At 54.4% G+C, this 16,264-nt stretch overlaps 1 protein-coding gene across 1 annotated transcript; it reads left to right on the forward strand.

Moving 5' to 3' along the window:
• The first annotated feature begins 11,446 nt into the window (after positions 1–11,446).
• Positions 11,447–16,074, forward strand: WDR38 (WD repeat domain 38). Its single transcript, XM_078061299.1, has 8 exons — positions 11,447–11,692; positions 12,235–12,355; positions 13,690–13,806; positions 13,896–13,993; positions 14,310–14,390; positions 14,644–15,003; positions 15,795–15,842; positions 15,946–16,074. Exons 1-8 carry the CDS (start codon positions 11,624–11,626, stop codon positions 16,072–16,074), a joined length of 1,023 nt encoding a protein of 340 aa, XP_077917425.1. The 5' UTR covers positions 11,447–11,623.
• Positions 16,075–16,264: the final 190 nt, after the last annotated feature.

The following is a 16,264-nucleotide window of genomic DNA, read 5'->3' on the forward strand; positions in this document are numbered from 1 at the left end:
TATTAAGTCTTTATAGGGTGGGAAACTGAGGCTGAGGGCTGCTGGGACCTGCTTGGGAACACACAGCTGGGGGTGGCAGGAGGCTGAGATTCAGGCCTGAGCTTCTAGAAAGGGAAACAAGTCTGAGAGGAAATGACCACAAATGCCTCCCACCTCCACCCAGACAGGAACGGAAGGACAATGCCCCAGACAGACTGAAGGAGAGGGCTTCTCACCCCCCGAGCCCCAGACACGGGGGCCCCAAGGCGGACAGGCGTCCATTATTGTGAGGTCTCAGGGTTGGGGCAGCTGAGCAAACAGCCGTCCCCCGGCAACGACACAAAATGGCCATTGAGGAAGATCAGGGCCTGGGGGAGGGGTGGGGCTGCTGTGAGCCGTCCCTAAGTGGAGGAGGGAGGGGCTGCCTGCAAGGCATCCCAGCCACCAACCCTCTCAATCTGCGGATGCGCAAGCTAGGACACTGGCCTGGGATCACAGAGCTGGTCAGTTCCGTTCCCATCACTCTGGAGTGGGATGGAGGGCTGGGTGTTGCCCTGAGGGAGCCAGTGCACCATTCCAGGCATGAGGGGAAGAGCCCAGGAAGCCACAAGCTGCCTCTAGTTACTCCTCGAGCCCCGGCTCCAGGTGGCTCAGAGCAGCCCCAGCCCAAGGAGCTCAGGGTCCCGCAGCAAGCGGAGGCTGCTGGTCTCTCCTTGCCCTGCTGGCTCCTGCTTTTTGGCAGGAGCTCTGCTTCCCACCCTACCCTTATCTCCCATGCCCCCTACCAGCTGTCTCCTTGGAGGGCAGCACAGGCCGCTCAGATTGCCACAGGGCACATGGGCGCCAGGTGTGGCTGAGACAGCTGGGAGGGCAGGTGCGCAGAGGGGGCTGTGGCCGCCAGAGGCTGCAGCGGGACGGACACCACAGCCCCTGCCGCATGCCTGCTCAGGGCCGCCCAAGGGGGCCCGGCCTTCCGGCATGCTGACTCTGCCACTGAGGCTGGCTGCTGACCCTGGTTTTGAGTCTCTTCCTCTGCCAGGCCCTTGATATCCCCATCTGCAAACATATTTGCCTGGGGTGAAAATGTGATGTGGTGTGCATCGCATGGCGCCTGCTGGCACCGTGATGCTTGCGTTAGTAGGATTATTATTGCCTCCTGGTGGGCCTGAGAAGAAAAGGTCAGGAGGCCAGAGAACCTCTGCACAAAGGCCTGGTGGGTTACTTGACCCCTGGAGTTCAGTTATTCCTCCAAGTTGGGCCACCCCCTGTCCCTGCTGAATACCATTCCCCGTTCCCCGTCGCTCGCCCCGCGCTTGTGGCAGCCCGGCCCACCAATGTTGTGAAATTAGAGTCATTCTGGCTGGAGCAGGGCCAGGGGCCCAGAATCCCACCCCTGGGTCTCCTCTTCCCAACCTTCCATTTACCCTGTCAAGGAATTCCAAGGTTCCTTCTTTTTCTTCTTTTTTTTTTATTTTTAAGTAGGCTCCACATTCAGCGTGGAGTCCAACGCAGCGCTTGAACTCACATCCCCAAGATCAAGACCTGAGCTGAGATCAAGAGCCAGAAGCTTAACTGACTGAGCCACCCAGGCACGCCCTCCCCCCCAAGGTTCCTTCTTGCACCCTCTGGGTTCCATGACATCTACTCTGAGAACCACTGCACAGGGGATGTGAGCCAACCCCCTTACCCTGGCATTTAAGGCCTCCATTTCTTGCACCTCTTTTCAGCTTCTTATTCTTGCTTCCCATAGATGTCCCTCCAGGTGGCCCACACCCCATTCCTGCCTTCCAGATCTTTTTCTCCCTGTTTTGCATCTGACAGATACATCCTTAACTCCAGGAGCCTAGAAGCTCAGAGTCTCCTCCCAGATGACCTCTCTTACTGCCCAAAGGGGGCCCACTCCTCCTCCCTGAGCTCTCTCAGGCCCTACAGAGCTCAAGTGGCAGGCACACAAGGGCTGAGGGGCAGGATTTGGCAAGAGCAGGAGAGAGGGATCTAAGTGGGAGGAAGGCAATGGGGGTGGAGGACAGAAACAAAGAAAAAAATGAAAAAAGGGGAGAAGAGGAGAGGAGAGGCTGGTGTGGGGTCTGGCAGCATGCCCATCCCCTCTCTTTCTTCCCCACTTTGCCCTGACGCCAAGCCCATCACTCCCAGCTCCACCGGGATTCCAGGAGCTCCATTCAGGGCCCAAGTGGGTCAGCAGCCCAGGGACAAAGGGACAGAGAGGGGATAGGAGCCACCACCCATCCCTCAGTCCTCTGGGTCAAGTGTTAGGACGGGGCTGGTCCAGGTCCCACCTGGGGCCACACTGGGAGAACTCAATGAAGTAGGACAGGGTTTAGTCCAACTCCGTGAGCAGAGCTATGGCCATGCCTGTCTTTCCGACGCTGTTGGGTCAGCCAGGCCAGGTGCCACTGGTTTCACCTCTCAGGGCTCTGCTCCCAGATGATCTGTCCTCCTGGGTACTTCCTAGGGTAGGGTCAAGTTCCCCCAAAACACCAGGAGGTGAGGGTAGGGCCACCAGATGCCCAGAGCCTGGGCCAGACCTCACCCTTCTCCCCAACTCTTCTCCCCCAGAGCCAGGATGGACGCAGGGAGAACAAGGAGCTGGACACCAGCGTCATCTGGGACCTCTCTATATAGGATGCAGGGGAGGCTGAACCAGCTGGGGTAGGGATGGGCATTTGGGAGACTTGGGCAAGTGTTCCAAGGCCTCACCATTTATTTGGTTCCAAGCAAACAAATAATGCATCCATTTCCTCAGGGCATTCATGCAAGCATCTGGTGGTTCAATATCTACTGAGCACCTGCTTTATGTCCCGCCCATGCTAGGCTCCTCCAGAGGCCCCCAAAGCTGGCCCGGGCACCATGGAGAGAGCAGTGGGGGCCAGGGGGAACAGTTCACAGGGCCTCTGAGTTCAGACACTTTGGGCTTGAGTTCTGGTTCTGTTTCCTTGTCATGTTAAGGCTAAAGCCTTGGGCAAATTGAACCTGTTTCCCCACCTGTGAAATGGGGGTGAAGCTTTCCACCACTGTGGAAAAAAACACAGGAAATAAGGGATATGAAAGGAAAGCCAAAGCTGTACTGATCGGAGCGACATAGAATATATATAATGTAGCCACCGATTCATTCATTCATGCAGTCTCATCACTCAGAAAGCATTTTCAAGACCTCCTCTGGGCCTAGGCTGAGCACAGGGATGAATGACAGACTTGCAGTCAGGGTGGCACGGCAGGAAGGACCGTTTAGGACTCAGGCCTGGCCTCCATTCTGGCTCTACAGCCCACCAATTGCGCTGGCTTGGGGAAGTTACCTCCCCACTCAGACCCTAGTCTCCTCATCTGCAAAAAATAAGATTGTACTCGGAGGTCAATCACCCCAGGCAGGCCCTTGAGGGCTGTGAGTTTCACTTCCTCTCCTTCTGCCCTGATTTTTGTTGGCCTGGAGCTAATTTCTTCTGGATGCATCTAGAAAGTAGTAGGTGGGGCTTGACTGCAGGCTGCAAGCTGGGGAGACAGATGGAGTGACTGAGGCCTGAAGGGTCCAGGTTCTTGGTAACCACTGAGAAATGGTATTAGGCATGAGGCCCCAGGCCAGGTTCTGTTTACTTGGTCTCATTTAATGGGGCAACCCCTCCCTTCTCAGAGCCCCTTGGACCAAGCATCACTGTTTCCACTTTACAGAGGGAAAACAGGGTTCAAAGGCAAAGTCACTAGAAGGATGCCCACCCCGCAACTGTTTACAGCTGCCTCCTTTAAGGAATGAGGCTAGAGGTATGGGGGAGTGACTTGTGTTGTTTATTTTTTAGCCTTCTATATATACATATATATATATTTTTGCAGCCAGCATGTAATTTAAAACATTTTTAAAATTAAAAACATCAGTCTGTCTGCTAGGAGTAAAGCTGTGTAGAAATGTAGTGCCCAGAAGAGGCACAGAGAAGTCACAGACCCAGGTTCCATCCCCGAGGCCTGGACCCATCCCTTCCATCTCCACCACAACCCCAGAGTCACGGGGAGCCAAATGCATCCACGGCGATGCAGGTGCAGACCTCACCTGAAGAATAAAAACAGCTACCACACTGGGAGCTGGGGAAAATGGGTGACTGTCCCTCTGCTATGTCCAGGATGTTTTAAGAATTTAAAAAAGTAAATAAAGGGGCGCCCGGGGGCTCAGTCGTTAAGCGTCTGCCTTCGGCTCAGGTCATGATCCCAGGGTCTTGGGATTGAGCCCCGCATCGGGCTCCCTGCTCCGCCGGAAGCCTGCTTCTCCCTCTCCCCCTGCTTGTGTTCCCTCTCTCGCTGTGTCTCTGTCAAATAAATAAATAAAATCTTAAAAATAAAATAAAATAATAAAAAAGTAAATAAATACCATAAAAGTCCTCTCTGGCTAGGTCGAGGCCCTGTCTCCACAAGTTGGATGAGCCTGTCATAGAGGCCCTGCCCGGACAACCCCCCCCCCCCCATTCCATCCTAATCTGGGCCTGGCACGAGGAGTGTGTTCATGACCTTCCTGGTGCTCATCCCAGGGCCTCAGAGATTTCTCCTTTTGTGTAAGAGTTACTGGAACATGGGATTGGCCCAAGAGGCCTGTGGATAAGCGTCCCTGAACCTGAGAGCTTGGACAGCAGCACGGGGCCGTGGCCCACGATCGGGAGAGTGGGTGGTGGTCAAGCCCCCTGAGCTTCTCCGGTTCCCTCTGGCGTCCGGGTCACTCTGCTACCCAAACAGAAAAACGGTCTTAGAAAAAAAACATGCTAAAAATATAGTAAGATAAATAAATACAACCGAATTTCTAGGTCTAGCAAATTGCACGCCAGGAGAGCCGAACAGAAGGTGTAACTCTGATCCCACAAGGAACTGCCAGAGGCCGGGAGCCAGGAGAGAAGAAAGCCACTGCAGTCGCACTTTTCCAGAAGGGTAAGCCCAGCAATCATGGACTCATTAGCCCAACACTGACTGCCAAGCAGTTCTGGACAGATTATTCAGCAGTGATCTGAGAGTGCTCAGAAAAGGACGCAGTGACTAGAAATGCCACGGAGGGTCACTGGGAATGAAACCGCTACGCTCCTCCCTCTCTCCTTTACCAACAGGGCACCCGCGCCCTTTCCGGATACACCTCCCAGAGTTTCCATAAGACCTGGGAGTTGATCTTCATCTCTTTTGGGCTACACTAGAAAACCGTGGACTCACGATGTAATATTTCAGTCACACAGCTGACCAACACGGAGCACTTACTATGTGCCAGACGCTGTTCCAAGCACTTGGCATGTATTAAAATTCAATCCTCAAAACAAGTGTAGGAGGTGGGTGTTAATCATTATCCTAATTGTAGACATGAGGAAAAGGAAGCACAGAACAGTTGGGTAACTTCCCAAGGTCACAGAGGAAGGATGGTGGAGCCAGATTTGAACGCACTTGCCTAGCTCCTGATCCCACTATGCACAGCAGGTATCGAGCCTGGAGATCCCTGATTGATCAGCAGAGGAGCGTGGAGCTGGGGGGTAAAAGCCCCTGATCCTACCAGGAGTGCCAATCAAGGTGCCCCGCCCCCGGCGTGCACATGACCCATGCGGGACCAACCATATGCTCTCCAAGGATCCTGCTGCGTCTGGGCGCACTGGCTTAACTGCCCTGTTTCCTGTCCTTCCCTGGCATGGCAGTGTTGCTGTCTTTCCCATCTTTGATTCCCCCCAGCCCCTTCTCAGATGGTCTCTTTTGGCCATGGATGGTTTCTGTTGTTTGCAACCAGAGAGCAGGCTTGAGGCAGGGGCTCATCGCTCTCCTCCCCACCGAGATCTGCTCCTAAGGGAGTGGGCCCTCCTTCACCGCACAGTTTACGATTCATGGGCGTGGATGGGTGCGGATGGGTGCAAAAAAACCAGAATCGGTGGAGGTCTCTAGTGGTAGGCCACAGGGCTCTGTCTATATCCTTTCCCATTGATCATCATTTTCACAGTTTGAATTTAGAACACGGAAGAACTGTGTTCTTCATAAAATTCGCAGCTGCCACGGTGGCGGAATTAATGTTTTGTGCAACGACTTAACAATGCTTTCAAGACTAGATGGCTGGTTGGGATCCAAGAGGATGACATCTAACCAGCATAAGGTAACGGTTTGCGTGTTTCCAATGAATCCATTGTGCAAGTAACACATAGTGGAGGGAGAGTTGGTTGGACGGTGGTTCGTGGGAAAAAGCTCTCACTGCAAATTCATTGAGTCACCGGAATAATGCAGCTGTTGCAAAGACAAATGCTTCCAGTAATGCAGGCTGCATTGCTAGAGATTGAGTGTCTAGAAAACTGGAAATGACAGTACCTTTCAACTTGGCACTTGTCGGTCCATTTACATAGAGCATGTCTCCAGGTCTGGTCTCAACACTTTAGTAGGAGGGACAATGACAACTACAGTGCATTCCAATAAAGGTGGCCCAGGTGTTGATCCCACTTGGGGAGCCAGGATCCCTGTGTGCCAGTAACTGCAGGGGAAGTCCAGAGAAGAAGCCCCACAGACACAATAGTAGGGGACCAGCTGTGAAAATCACAGAGATGTTTTAGCCAAAGCCTTTTGGGAGGCAAGTCAACAGAAAACAAAACATTATACAACAAAAACCATACTGGAGCCAACTCAGCAAAAACAAGACTTTAAGGAAATGGGTGCAGTTTAGGATGGCAACCTTGGGGACTGGAGCTGGGAGCTGGGAAGCTGGCAGGAACCAGGGCAGTCTGACTTTCCACCTTTCCTCTGCTGGCTCTCAATACAAAACAGCCTTCTCTGTTTCCTGGGGCACTATGGGAAAGCACATCCCACCCTTGGCATGGTGTGACACGCTAAACTGCTCAGGCATGGGATTGGTGGGGACAAGGAACGGAGGAGGGTGTGAGGAAGCCAGAAGCGGGCAGGAGGGGTGGGCAGGGGCCACATAGGGCAGAGTATTAAAGAATAATCCAACAAACACCTGGATGCCCACGGCCCATCTGTGAGCCAGAATATCACCAGGAGCGAGTACCGTTTGGGGCCCCCTGCGTCCCCTCCCTTCTCCTCATAGTTAACCACTCTGCTGATTTGGGAGTTTGTCATTCCCTGCTTTTCTTAAAGTTTCAGTGCATATGGATGTATGCCTGAGTAATGGAGGGCTGCCTTTGGCATGTCTTGATTTTTATATGATGGGATTGTGTCTAGAGCGTCTTTGGCCATGTTGCTTTTTGTTGAGCATGTTTGTGAGACGTTTGCATGTTGATATGCAGAGCTCCGTTTTGTTCATTTCCCTGGCTGGGTAGCTGTCATTGACTATACAGTCATTTATTTCTACAGCTTTTGACTATTTGGGTTGTTTGCCGCCTTTCAGAGCTAGTTGGCTGCGTCCCTGGAGTGGAATTGGAGGGATGTGGGCTGGGCCTGTCTCCCACCCTGTTAGTACAAGGCAGATTCTGACTCACCCAGGACTTTCCAATAGTGGGAGTTTCCTATGATGGGACAGGCTGTCCTGAGGGGTAGTGAGGTCCCATTCACAGGGCTCTGGGGTGTGTGTTGGGGGGGGAGACGGGCTCATACCCCACCTTCTCCAAGCTATATTGAAAGAGTGTCTGGTGCGGGCGCCTGGGTGGCTCAGTCGTTAAGCGGCTGCCTTCGGCTCAGATCATGATCCCAGGGTCCTGGGATCGAGTCCCACATCGGGCTCCCTGCTCCGCGGGAGGCCTGCTTCTCCCTCTCCCACTCCCCCTGCTTGTGTTCCCTCTCTCGCTCTCTCTCTGTCAAATAAATAAATAAAATCTTTAAAAAAAAAAAAAAGAGTGTCTGGTGCAAGGAATGAGCTGAGGCCTTGGGGGTTATTGGACATAGGTTTGAATCTAAGCTTTACTATTTTCTTTATTTTTTTTAAGATTTTATTTATTTGAGAGAGAGCAAGTGAGAGAGAGAAAATGAGCAAGGGGAGGGAGAGGGAGAAGCAGACTCCCAGCTGAGGAGAGGAGCCCCCCCGCCATGCGGGGCTCAATCCCAGGACCCTGGGATCATGACCTAAGCCGAAGGCAGACACTTAACCAACTGAGCCACCCAGGCGCCCCAGCTTTACTACTTCCTAGCTATGTGAACTTGAGCAAGTAATTTCCCTCTCTGAATTTCCAGTTTCCTCTTTTTTTTTTTTTTTTTTTTAAAGATTTTTTTTTATTTATTTATTTGAGAGAGAGAATGAGAGAGAGCAAGCACATGAGAGGGGGGAGGGTCAGAGGGAGAAGCAGACTCCCTGCCGAGCAGGGAGCCCGATGCGGGACTCGATCCAGGGACTCCAGGATCATGACCCGAGCCGAAGGCAGTCATTTAACCAACTGAGCCACCCAGGCGCCCTCCAGTTTCCTCTTTCAAGTGGCTGTGTACTCATGGCAGTTTGAGAGGGAACCAAGGGGCCTGGGAAGGCAGGTATTTTGAGAAAAAGAAGAGAGGCAAGGCTGGTCCCAGGACCGTGGGTCACCTTCAAGAGTAGGAAAGGCCAGCAAAAAACCCCCATCCCGGACAATCTGGGCTGGGAAGGAGAGAATGTGGCAGGCTCCCTGAGAAGGAAGAGATAGTCAAGGGGACCCTTTTGGAGAGGCTAGAATCGGGGTCCCCCAATCCCATAGGCAGAACCTGGGCAGTGAAATACTTCTGCTGTCATGGTGACCATGATCCCCCACCCTCACCCTCCCTTCCCCCACTCGCACCCTCCCTCCCCCCCCACGGACCACACCCTGCTACGGGTGCAGCCTCTGCCCAAACCCTCAGCCCCCGCTGGGCATGGAGTCAGACTGCCCCCGCGCACCAGGTTCTCTCTACATCGGGAGGTATCCCCGGGCTGCGGGCCGCTTGGGTGAGCCTGACGAAGGGCATTCAGAGCTTCGTGTCTGGATTTTAGGCTTGTGGCTGTCACAGGCTCCCCCACTTCTTTGAGTGCTTATTGCACCCCAGGAGCCCTTGACGGCTCCATCTCACGGATTCCTTACAAGACAGACACTGTGAGCTTGCTCATTTTACAGTTGAGGAAACAAGGCACTGAGTGATCAGGTGACTTGCCCAATACGCAGAGCTGGTAGTTGGCAGAACTTGGGTTTAGCCCAGACTGGTGGCTCTAAATGCCCCATCTCTGGGGCAGGAGCTCTGACTTAGTCTGGGGGATGGGCAAGGGAAGGCACCCTGGGGAAGTGATATTTGAGCTAGATCCCAAGGTAAGCATCAAGCCAAGAGGACGGGGAACCCCATATGCACAGGCCCAGGTGGGGAGTGAAGCTGGAGGGATGGGAAAAAGGGCCCTTGTAGTTGAGTTCAGGGAGCAAGGTGGGGGTGGGAGGGCAGGGGACAGGGATAGGATGTGGAGAGGTGGACAAGCTTTGGCTCCTGAGGCCCCTGGAATTCATGGTGGGTAGTTCCAGCCACAAACTCCAGTGTCAAGCAAAAAGGTTTTTTATTTTATTTTATTTTATTACGTTATGTTAGTCATCATACATTACATCATTAGTTTTTGATGTAAGCAAAAAGGTTTTAATCCTGGGGGCTGGCTCAGTCAGTAAAGCATGTGACTCTTGATCTTGGGGCTGTGCATAGTTCAAGCCCCACATTGGGCATTGAGCTTACTTAAAAAAAGGGTGGCTCAGTTGGTTAAGTGTCTACCTTCAGCTCAGATCATGATCCCAGGGTCCTGGGATCGACCCTCACAGCTTTTCCCTCTCCCTCTGCCCCTCCTCCCTGCTTGTGCTCTCGTGCTCTCTCTCTCTCTCTCCGTCAAATAAATAAATAAAATCTTTTTTAAAAGTTTTTTTTTTTTTTTTTAAGAGAGAGCATGCGAGCAGGGGGAGGGGCAGGCAGAGGGAGAGGGAGAGAATCTTAAACAGGCCCCATGCCCAGTGTGGAGCCAGACACAGGGCCTCTCACAACCCTGAGATCATGACCTGAGCTGAAATCAAGAGCCACCCAGGTGCCCCCCCAAAAAGATTTTAACCCCAGCTCTACCTCTACCAGCTGAGTAGTCCCTGGGCCTGGTGGACAAGGTCTCTTCACAGGGCTCTGGGAGTGATGGGCTGGGCCAGGTTAGGTGGTTCTGGGCCCTCCAGGTAGAGCAGGAACAATCAACTGGCTGGGGAAATGCCAGATGGGGCATGGGCCTGGGGAGGGGGGCAGGGTTTGCTCGTGCAGAGGGTGGGGAGAGGGCCTGGGGAGCCAGACCATTTGGGGAGCTGTGTGCGCACCCATGTCTGGGGATGACGTGGTGGCCTTATAGGCCCAACTGAGACGGGTCCTTGAGGAGCCAACTCCGTGACCTGGGCCCTTCTGGAGTTAGGATGGGGGTGGGGCTGCCTCAAAGCCACCATTGTCGCCCCATCTCCCGCCTGACTGTCTGGGACCTAAAATAGAGCAAGAGCACAGTGGATTCGTGAGAAGAGACTGGCCAAGAGGTCTCGGTGGGGAGGGGTGTGAGTCATGGCTGAGAACCCTTGAGTTTGAAGCTCCCAAAGCCCAGCTGCCCCACCCCCACCCCCAGGGAGCCTGGAATCCACTGGACCGTGGCAGGGAGGGTGTCTCTGTTCCATCCCTGTCCCATTGTGGGGAAGGGACTGGGCCCTGGCCCCAGCTCTGCCATAGAGGTGCTGGATGACTGGGCCAAATGTGCCCCCTCAGAACCTCAGTTTCCCAGATGTACCAGGAGTTAGGGACCTAGGCATCTGCTTGAAGGCCCCTGGAATTCATGGCAGATGGTCCTAATACAGGCCCACAAAGTCAGACAGACATGGGCTAAGTCCCAGCTCCTTTCCTATTGCCTGAGTGACCTTGGGCAAGTCCCCCCACCTTGAAGGGCTTCCGTTCCCTCATCTGTAAAATGAACATTGAAACCAAGTCCTATTCTTGCCTGGTTTCAGCTTCAACTATCCAACAAGGAACCTGACAGCTCCTGGGGCCTCCTCCCACCACCTCCACATCCTCCACATTCTCAGATGCCACATTTTGTGCTGCCAGGATGTTAACAAGTGACCCCACTTTCTAATGCCCTGTGCTTTACACACACTACCTCTGGTTCCCCCACATTCTGCAGGGCAGAGCTGGGTATCAGTTCCAGCCCCCTCCATGGGAGCTGTTCAGCCTCAGGACTGGGCACTCCAGGAGGAAAGAGGTCTTGGCACCAGGGTGGGCTCTCCTGGGGCACCTACCATGTGCCAGGCCTTGCTCTTGGCTCAAGCCTACAGTCCCGGGGGGGCAGGGATGAACCACCCCATTGTGCACATGGGGAAACTGGCTCCTCTCAAAGGGGTCTGGGAGCTCCGCAAACCGCTCGCCTCCGTGCGCGGGTTGGGGCAGGCGCGGTGTGTGGGGCTGGGGTGCCCTCTAGCGGCCGCCGTGGTCCGGCTCGCGGCTGCTGGACGAGGAAGTCCCTAATTCGGGCCGCGGGTGGTTCTGCCCGCCGCGGCCCCACCTCCCAGGAGCTGAGAACCATCTCTCCCAACCTGTCCTCTTGGCTTCCCAGAGACCCTACGGCGGCTGCGCGCCCCGCCCCGATTGCCATGGAGACCGCTTGTACACAACTTCCTCCATCCCCTCTACCCTGTCCCAAGTGAGGGCCCGCGGGCCGAACCAGCGCCCGCCTAGGAGACAGCCCACCGGGCCGGGCGGCCTGGGGCCCATGAACAGCGGGGCCCCAGGGCCGCTGGCCGTGGGGAGAGTGAAATTCTTCGGCCGGCACCGCGGGGAGGTGAGGTCCAGTAGGGCTCTGCCGACTCTAGTCTCCTGGCTTTGGGTCTAGAGTGGCTCCTGATTCTGCCTGGTATTCTCTGGCCCCCAGCTCCAGAATGGGCTACAGACTCTAAGCTCTGGTTCTAGAGGGCTCAAACTCCTGGTTGACTCAGTGTTCTTTTGACCTTGGCTTTAAAGTGAACTCGGGGCTTAGAGTAGATCTTGAACTCCTAGTTCTAGGCTTCAGCTCTAGAATGGGCTCTTGGCTCTGGGGTGCCAGGCTCTTCTAGAGAAGGCTCCAGGCTCTACCTTCAGTGAGGGCTCTGAGCTTCAGGCTCAGGTTTTACAGGATTCCAGAGAGGGCTCCAAGTTCTTGCCTCGGACTACAAGAGTGGTTCCTGCATTCTGGGCTCTGGTTGTAGAGAGAGAGGCTTGAAGTCCAAGCTCCCACCCGGGGTTCCTGGGGCAGTGTTTAGGGCTAGTCCTGGAGTCTGGGGTCAGGGATGAGCAGACAGGTGTTTCTTGCCCCAGGATGGAACTACTTTTGGGCTCTCCTTCCAGGTCAACTCCTCCGCCTTCTCTCCGGATGGCCAGAGGCTGCTGACAGCCTCTGAGGATGGCTGTGTTTATGGCTGGGAGACCCAGAGCGGGCGGCTGCTGTGGAGGCTGACTGGCCACGCAGGTGGGGCTCCTCAGGCTGGATGTGGACACGGAGGCCTGGGGTTCTGTCTGGCATCCTGCAGAGCCTATCATAGTGACCTCTGACATCTGAGCTGGGCATCCGGACAAGACAGCCTGGGCAGGGCTGGAGCAGGAGGGCAAGGACACAGGACTTGGTCCCTGGGGCCTTTGACTCCGACAGACCTGGAGTCAGATCCTACTACTTCGTTTTTTGTTGTTGTTGTTTTTAATTTTTTAAATAATCTCTATACCCAACATGGGGCTCGAGCTCATGACCCTGAGATCAAGAGTAGCATGCTCTACTGATTGAGCCAGCCGGGTGCCCCAATCCTACTACTGTTTTAAAAATTGTTTAAAAATATACATATTACCATTTTAAATGCACAGTTCAGTAGTGTTAAGTGTGTTCATTATGCAACTTGTCTCCAGAACTCTTTTTTTTTTTTTTTTAAAGATTTTATTTATTTATTTGAGACAGAGAGAATGAGAGAGAGAGCACATGAGAAGGGGGAGGGTCAGAGGGAGAAGCAGGCTCCCTGCCGAGCAGGGAGCCCGATGCGGGACTCGATCCAGGGACTCCAGGATCATGACCTGAGCCGAAGGCAGTCGCTTAACCAACTGAGCCACCCAGGCGCCCTCTCCAGAACTCTTCATCTTGCAAAACGTAAACTCTATACCCATTCAACTCGCCATTCCTCCCTTGCCCCAGCCCCTGGCAACCACCATTCTGTCTGTCTCAATGAATTTAAGTACCTTGTCTAAGTAGAATCATACAGTATTCCTTTTTGTGACTTGCTTATTTCACTTAGCATAATGTCCCTTAAGGTTCATCTATGTTTAACCACTTTTTTGACTGTGATCATAAGTCATGTCACCTGAGCCTCTTATTTCCCTTCTCTTTAGAATAGGGATAGTTAGGGATAGTTGCTACCCTATGGGACAAGATAAGGCAAGCCAAGGGCCTAGCACCCAGTAAGGACTCAGTAGATGTAACTACTATAATTGAGACAAAATTCTGGTAATCACAGGGCAGATTGACTAATGCTATTAGTACAGGAAGTCCAGCGCTGGGACTCTGAACCCAGGGTGGGCTCTCAAAAAGTTTCTGGGAGGTGCCTGCATTCACTTTTGGTACTGATTTTACAAATGGGCAAATCAGGGTTGAGTGTTCTAGGCCAAGCCAAGGAAGCTCGGCTTGTCAGGTGGCTGGAGGGTTGGAAGGGAGTGAGGAGAGGGAAGGGAGGTGCTAAGGCTGGAGAAATTAGCAGGGGCCGGTCAGCAAGGGCCAGAAGGGGAGGGCAGCACCCTGTTCCCTGACCACGGCTGCTTCTCCAGGCCCCGTGAAGTTCTGCCGCTTCTCCCCTGATGGCCGCCTTTTTGCCACCACCTCCCATGACTGTACCATCCGGCTGTGGGATGTAGCAGAAGCTAAGTGTCTGAGTGTCCTCAAGGGTGAGTAAGCAGGATGGGACGGGAGCCAAGCAGCCAGACCACGCTGTGTCCCCTTCCACCTTGCCCCGCCTCCAACCCGGTCTCTGCAGGTCACCAGCGGAGTGTGGAGACGGTCAGCTTCAGCCCTGACGGAAAGCAGCTGGCATCGGGTGGCTGGGACAGGCGGGTGATGCTCTGGGAGGTGCAGGTGTGTGGAAGGGTGGCCAGAGCGGGACCTGGGACCCGGAGGAGACACACCCCACCCCAGACAGTGGCCCCAGAAAGGTCGTTCCATCTTCCCCATGGCCCACGCCCACAGCTGGCAATCCATCTGCCCATGAGGTCCCCCCAGCCTGGACTGTCCCCTCCCGTCAAGGCCCCTGGCGTCTCCCCAGACCGTGTCACCACATTACCCAGGCAGCCCGCAAGGAGGGCCTTATGTGACCCATCTGAGGCCTAGAACCTGGCGCCGCAAGACTTCTGGGCTGCCCTCCAAATCCAAAGCTCAGGGCTCTCTCCTGCAGTCTGGGCAGATGCTGCGCCACTTGGGAGGGCACCGAGACTCCATCCAGAGCAGTGACTTCGCACCCAGCTCAGACTCCCTGGTGAGCCACGCCACCTCCGCCCAGCCCTACCTCAAGGAACCTGGAGCCCACACCCACTTTCCCGCTTGGGGCTGAGCCGTGCTTGGGGTTCCAGACCTTGACTGGGTGACTGCTCTTCTGAGCCTGTCCCCTCATCTGTAAGCTGGGAACTTCAGCAGGGTTCAGAATGCCTGCTTTCTCGGAGTCTGGCCAGCTAGGAACCACAATGGTGGGCATGGGCTGGCTGGTTCATGCTCATGGCAGACGTCTGCAGGCCACTGGCTCCTGGGACTCCACTATCTGCATCTGGGACCTGCGGATGGGGACCCCAGTGACCTTCCACCAAGAGCTGGAGGGCCACAGTGGCAACATCAGCTGCCTGTGCTACTCGGCATCTGGCCTCCTGGTGAGCTGGGTTGCCCTGGGTTCTAGGCTGGCCCCCTCTGGCTCCAGACCCATGGGCTTAGAGCTGTCTGCTGTCCAGGCTTCTGGCTCCTGGGATAAGACTATCCACATCTGGAAGCCCTCTACCAGAGGCCTGCTTGTTCAGCTCAAGGGCCATGTTACCTGGGTGAAGAGCATCGCTTTCTCCCCTGATGGGTCACAGCTGGCCAGCGCTGGCTACTCCCACATGGTAAGCCCACCCCACCAGGCCCATCCTCCTGGCAAACTCCTATCCCCACATCTTCCTTTAGCAGAGCCCTCCGCAGTCTAGAAATGTCCACATCCTATTTGCCCTAAATAGGAGGGTGTCATGGGCAGAACCCAGGTGCCAACCACTTCTGTAACTAGTGCCTGGCACTAAGCTCTGTGCTGGCCCAAGTGCTTGTGGCATTGACATTTTTTTTTTAAATTTTTATTTTGTAAAGATTTTGAGAGCATGCACACAAGAGAACATGAGCTAATGGGAGGGGGCAGAGGGAGAAGCAGACTCCCCACTGAGCAGGAAGCCCAATGTGGGGCTCAATCCTGGGATCCCGGGACCATGACCTAAGCCAAGGGCTGACGTTTTAACACACCGAGCCACCCAGGTGCCTCCTTTTTTTCGAGTGTGCGCGTGGGAGCAGGGAGGGGGGAAAGGCAGAGAAAGAAAATCTCAAGCAGACTCCCAGCTCAGTTCAACGCAGGGCTCGAACTCATGACCCTGAGCCCAAACCAAGAATCAGAGGCTTAACCGACTGCACCACCCAGGTGCCCCTGGCATTGACATTTTTAAGACTCACCATAGCTTCAGGGAAAAGGAAATTGCGCTACACTGAGTTTTTGCATCAGATATTCTGCTGAGCATGTTAAATATACCTCACGGACAACAAAACCCAGGCCAAGGGGTTAAGAGGTTGGCTAGGACTCACCCCAAAGTGATTTTAAGGATGCCAGACTTGTGGGATGAGGTCTCCCCACCCGTCTGCTTGTTTTTATTTCCAGGTCAAAGTCTGGGACTGCAACACAGGAAAATGCATTCAGACCCTGAAGGTAAGGCCTGTGGGCGTAGCACCCAAGGGTGTAGTAAAAGGCCTGCCAGGGGAGGCTGGGGGCAGGCAGGACATGCACCCCGAAAGTGAAATGCTTTCGGCAGGGAGTCCTGGATGTGGCCCATGCCTGTGCCTTCACCCCAGATGGGAAACTCTTAGTGTCTGGAGCTGCTGACCAGGCAAGATGCCAAGTCCACTGCTCGATCAAATCACCCAGAGCCTCTCGGATATAACATCACCACAATGGTTCTCAGATCTCAAGCCCGTCTCTCCCTGCCCAGGGCCCATGCAACCTGGCGGAATGAACTCATGAAAGGACAGTGAGGGCACTTCCACATCACAGCCCCCAAACCAACCACAACAGAGCACCCACCAGATCCCCGTGGCCAGGACTGTCACGGCCCCACACCAGGGCACAGGTCG

This window comes from Halichoerus grypus, chromosome 14 (genome assembly GCF_964656455.1).
Source record: "Halichoerus grypus chromosome 14, mHalGry1.hap1.1, whole genome shotgun sequence".
Classification (NCBI taxonomy): domain Eukaryota; kingdom Metazoa; phylum Chordata; class Mammalia; order Carnivora; family Phocidae; genus Halichoerus; species Halichoerus grypus.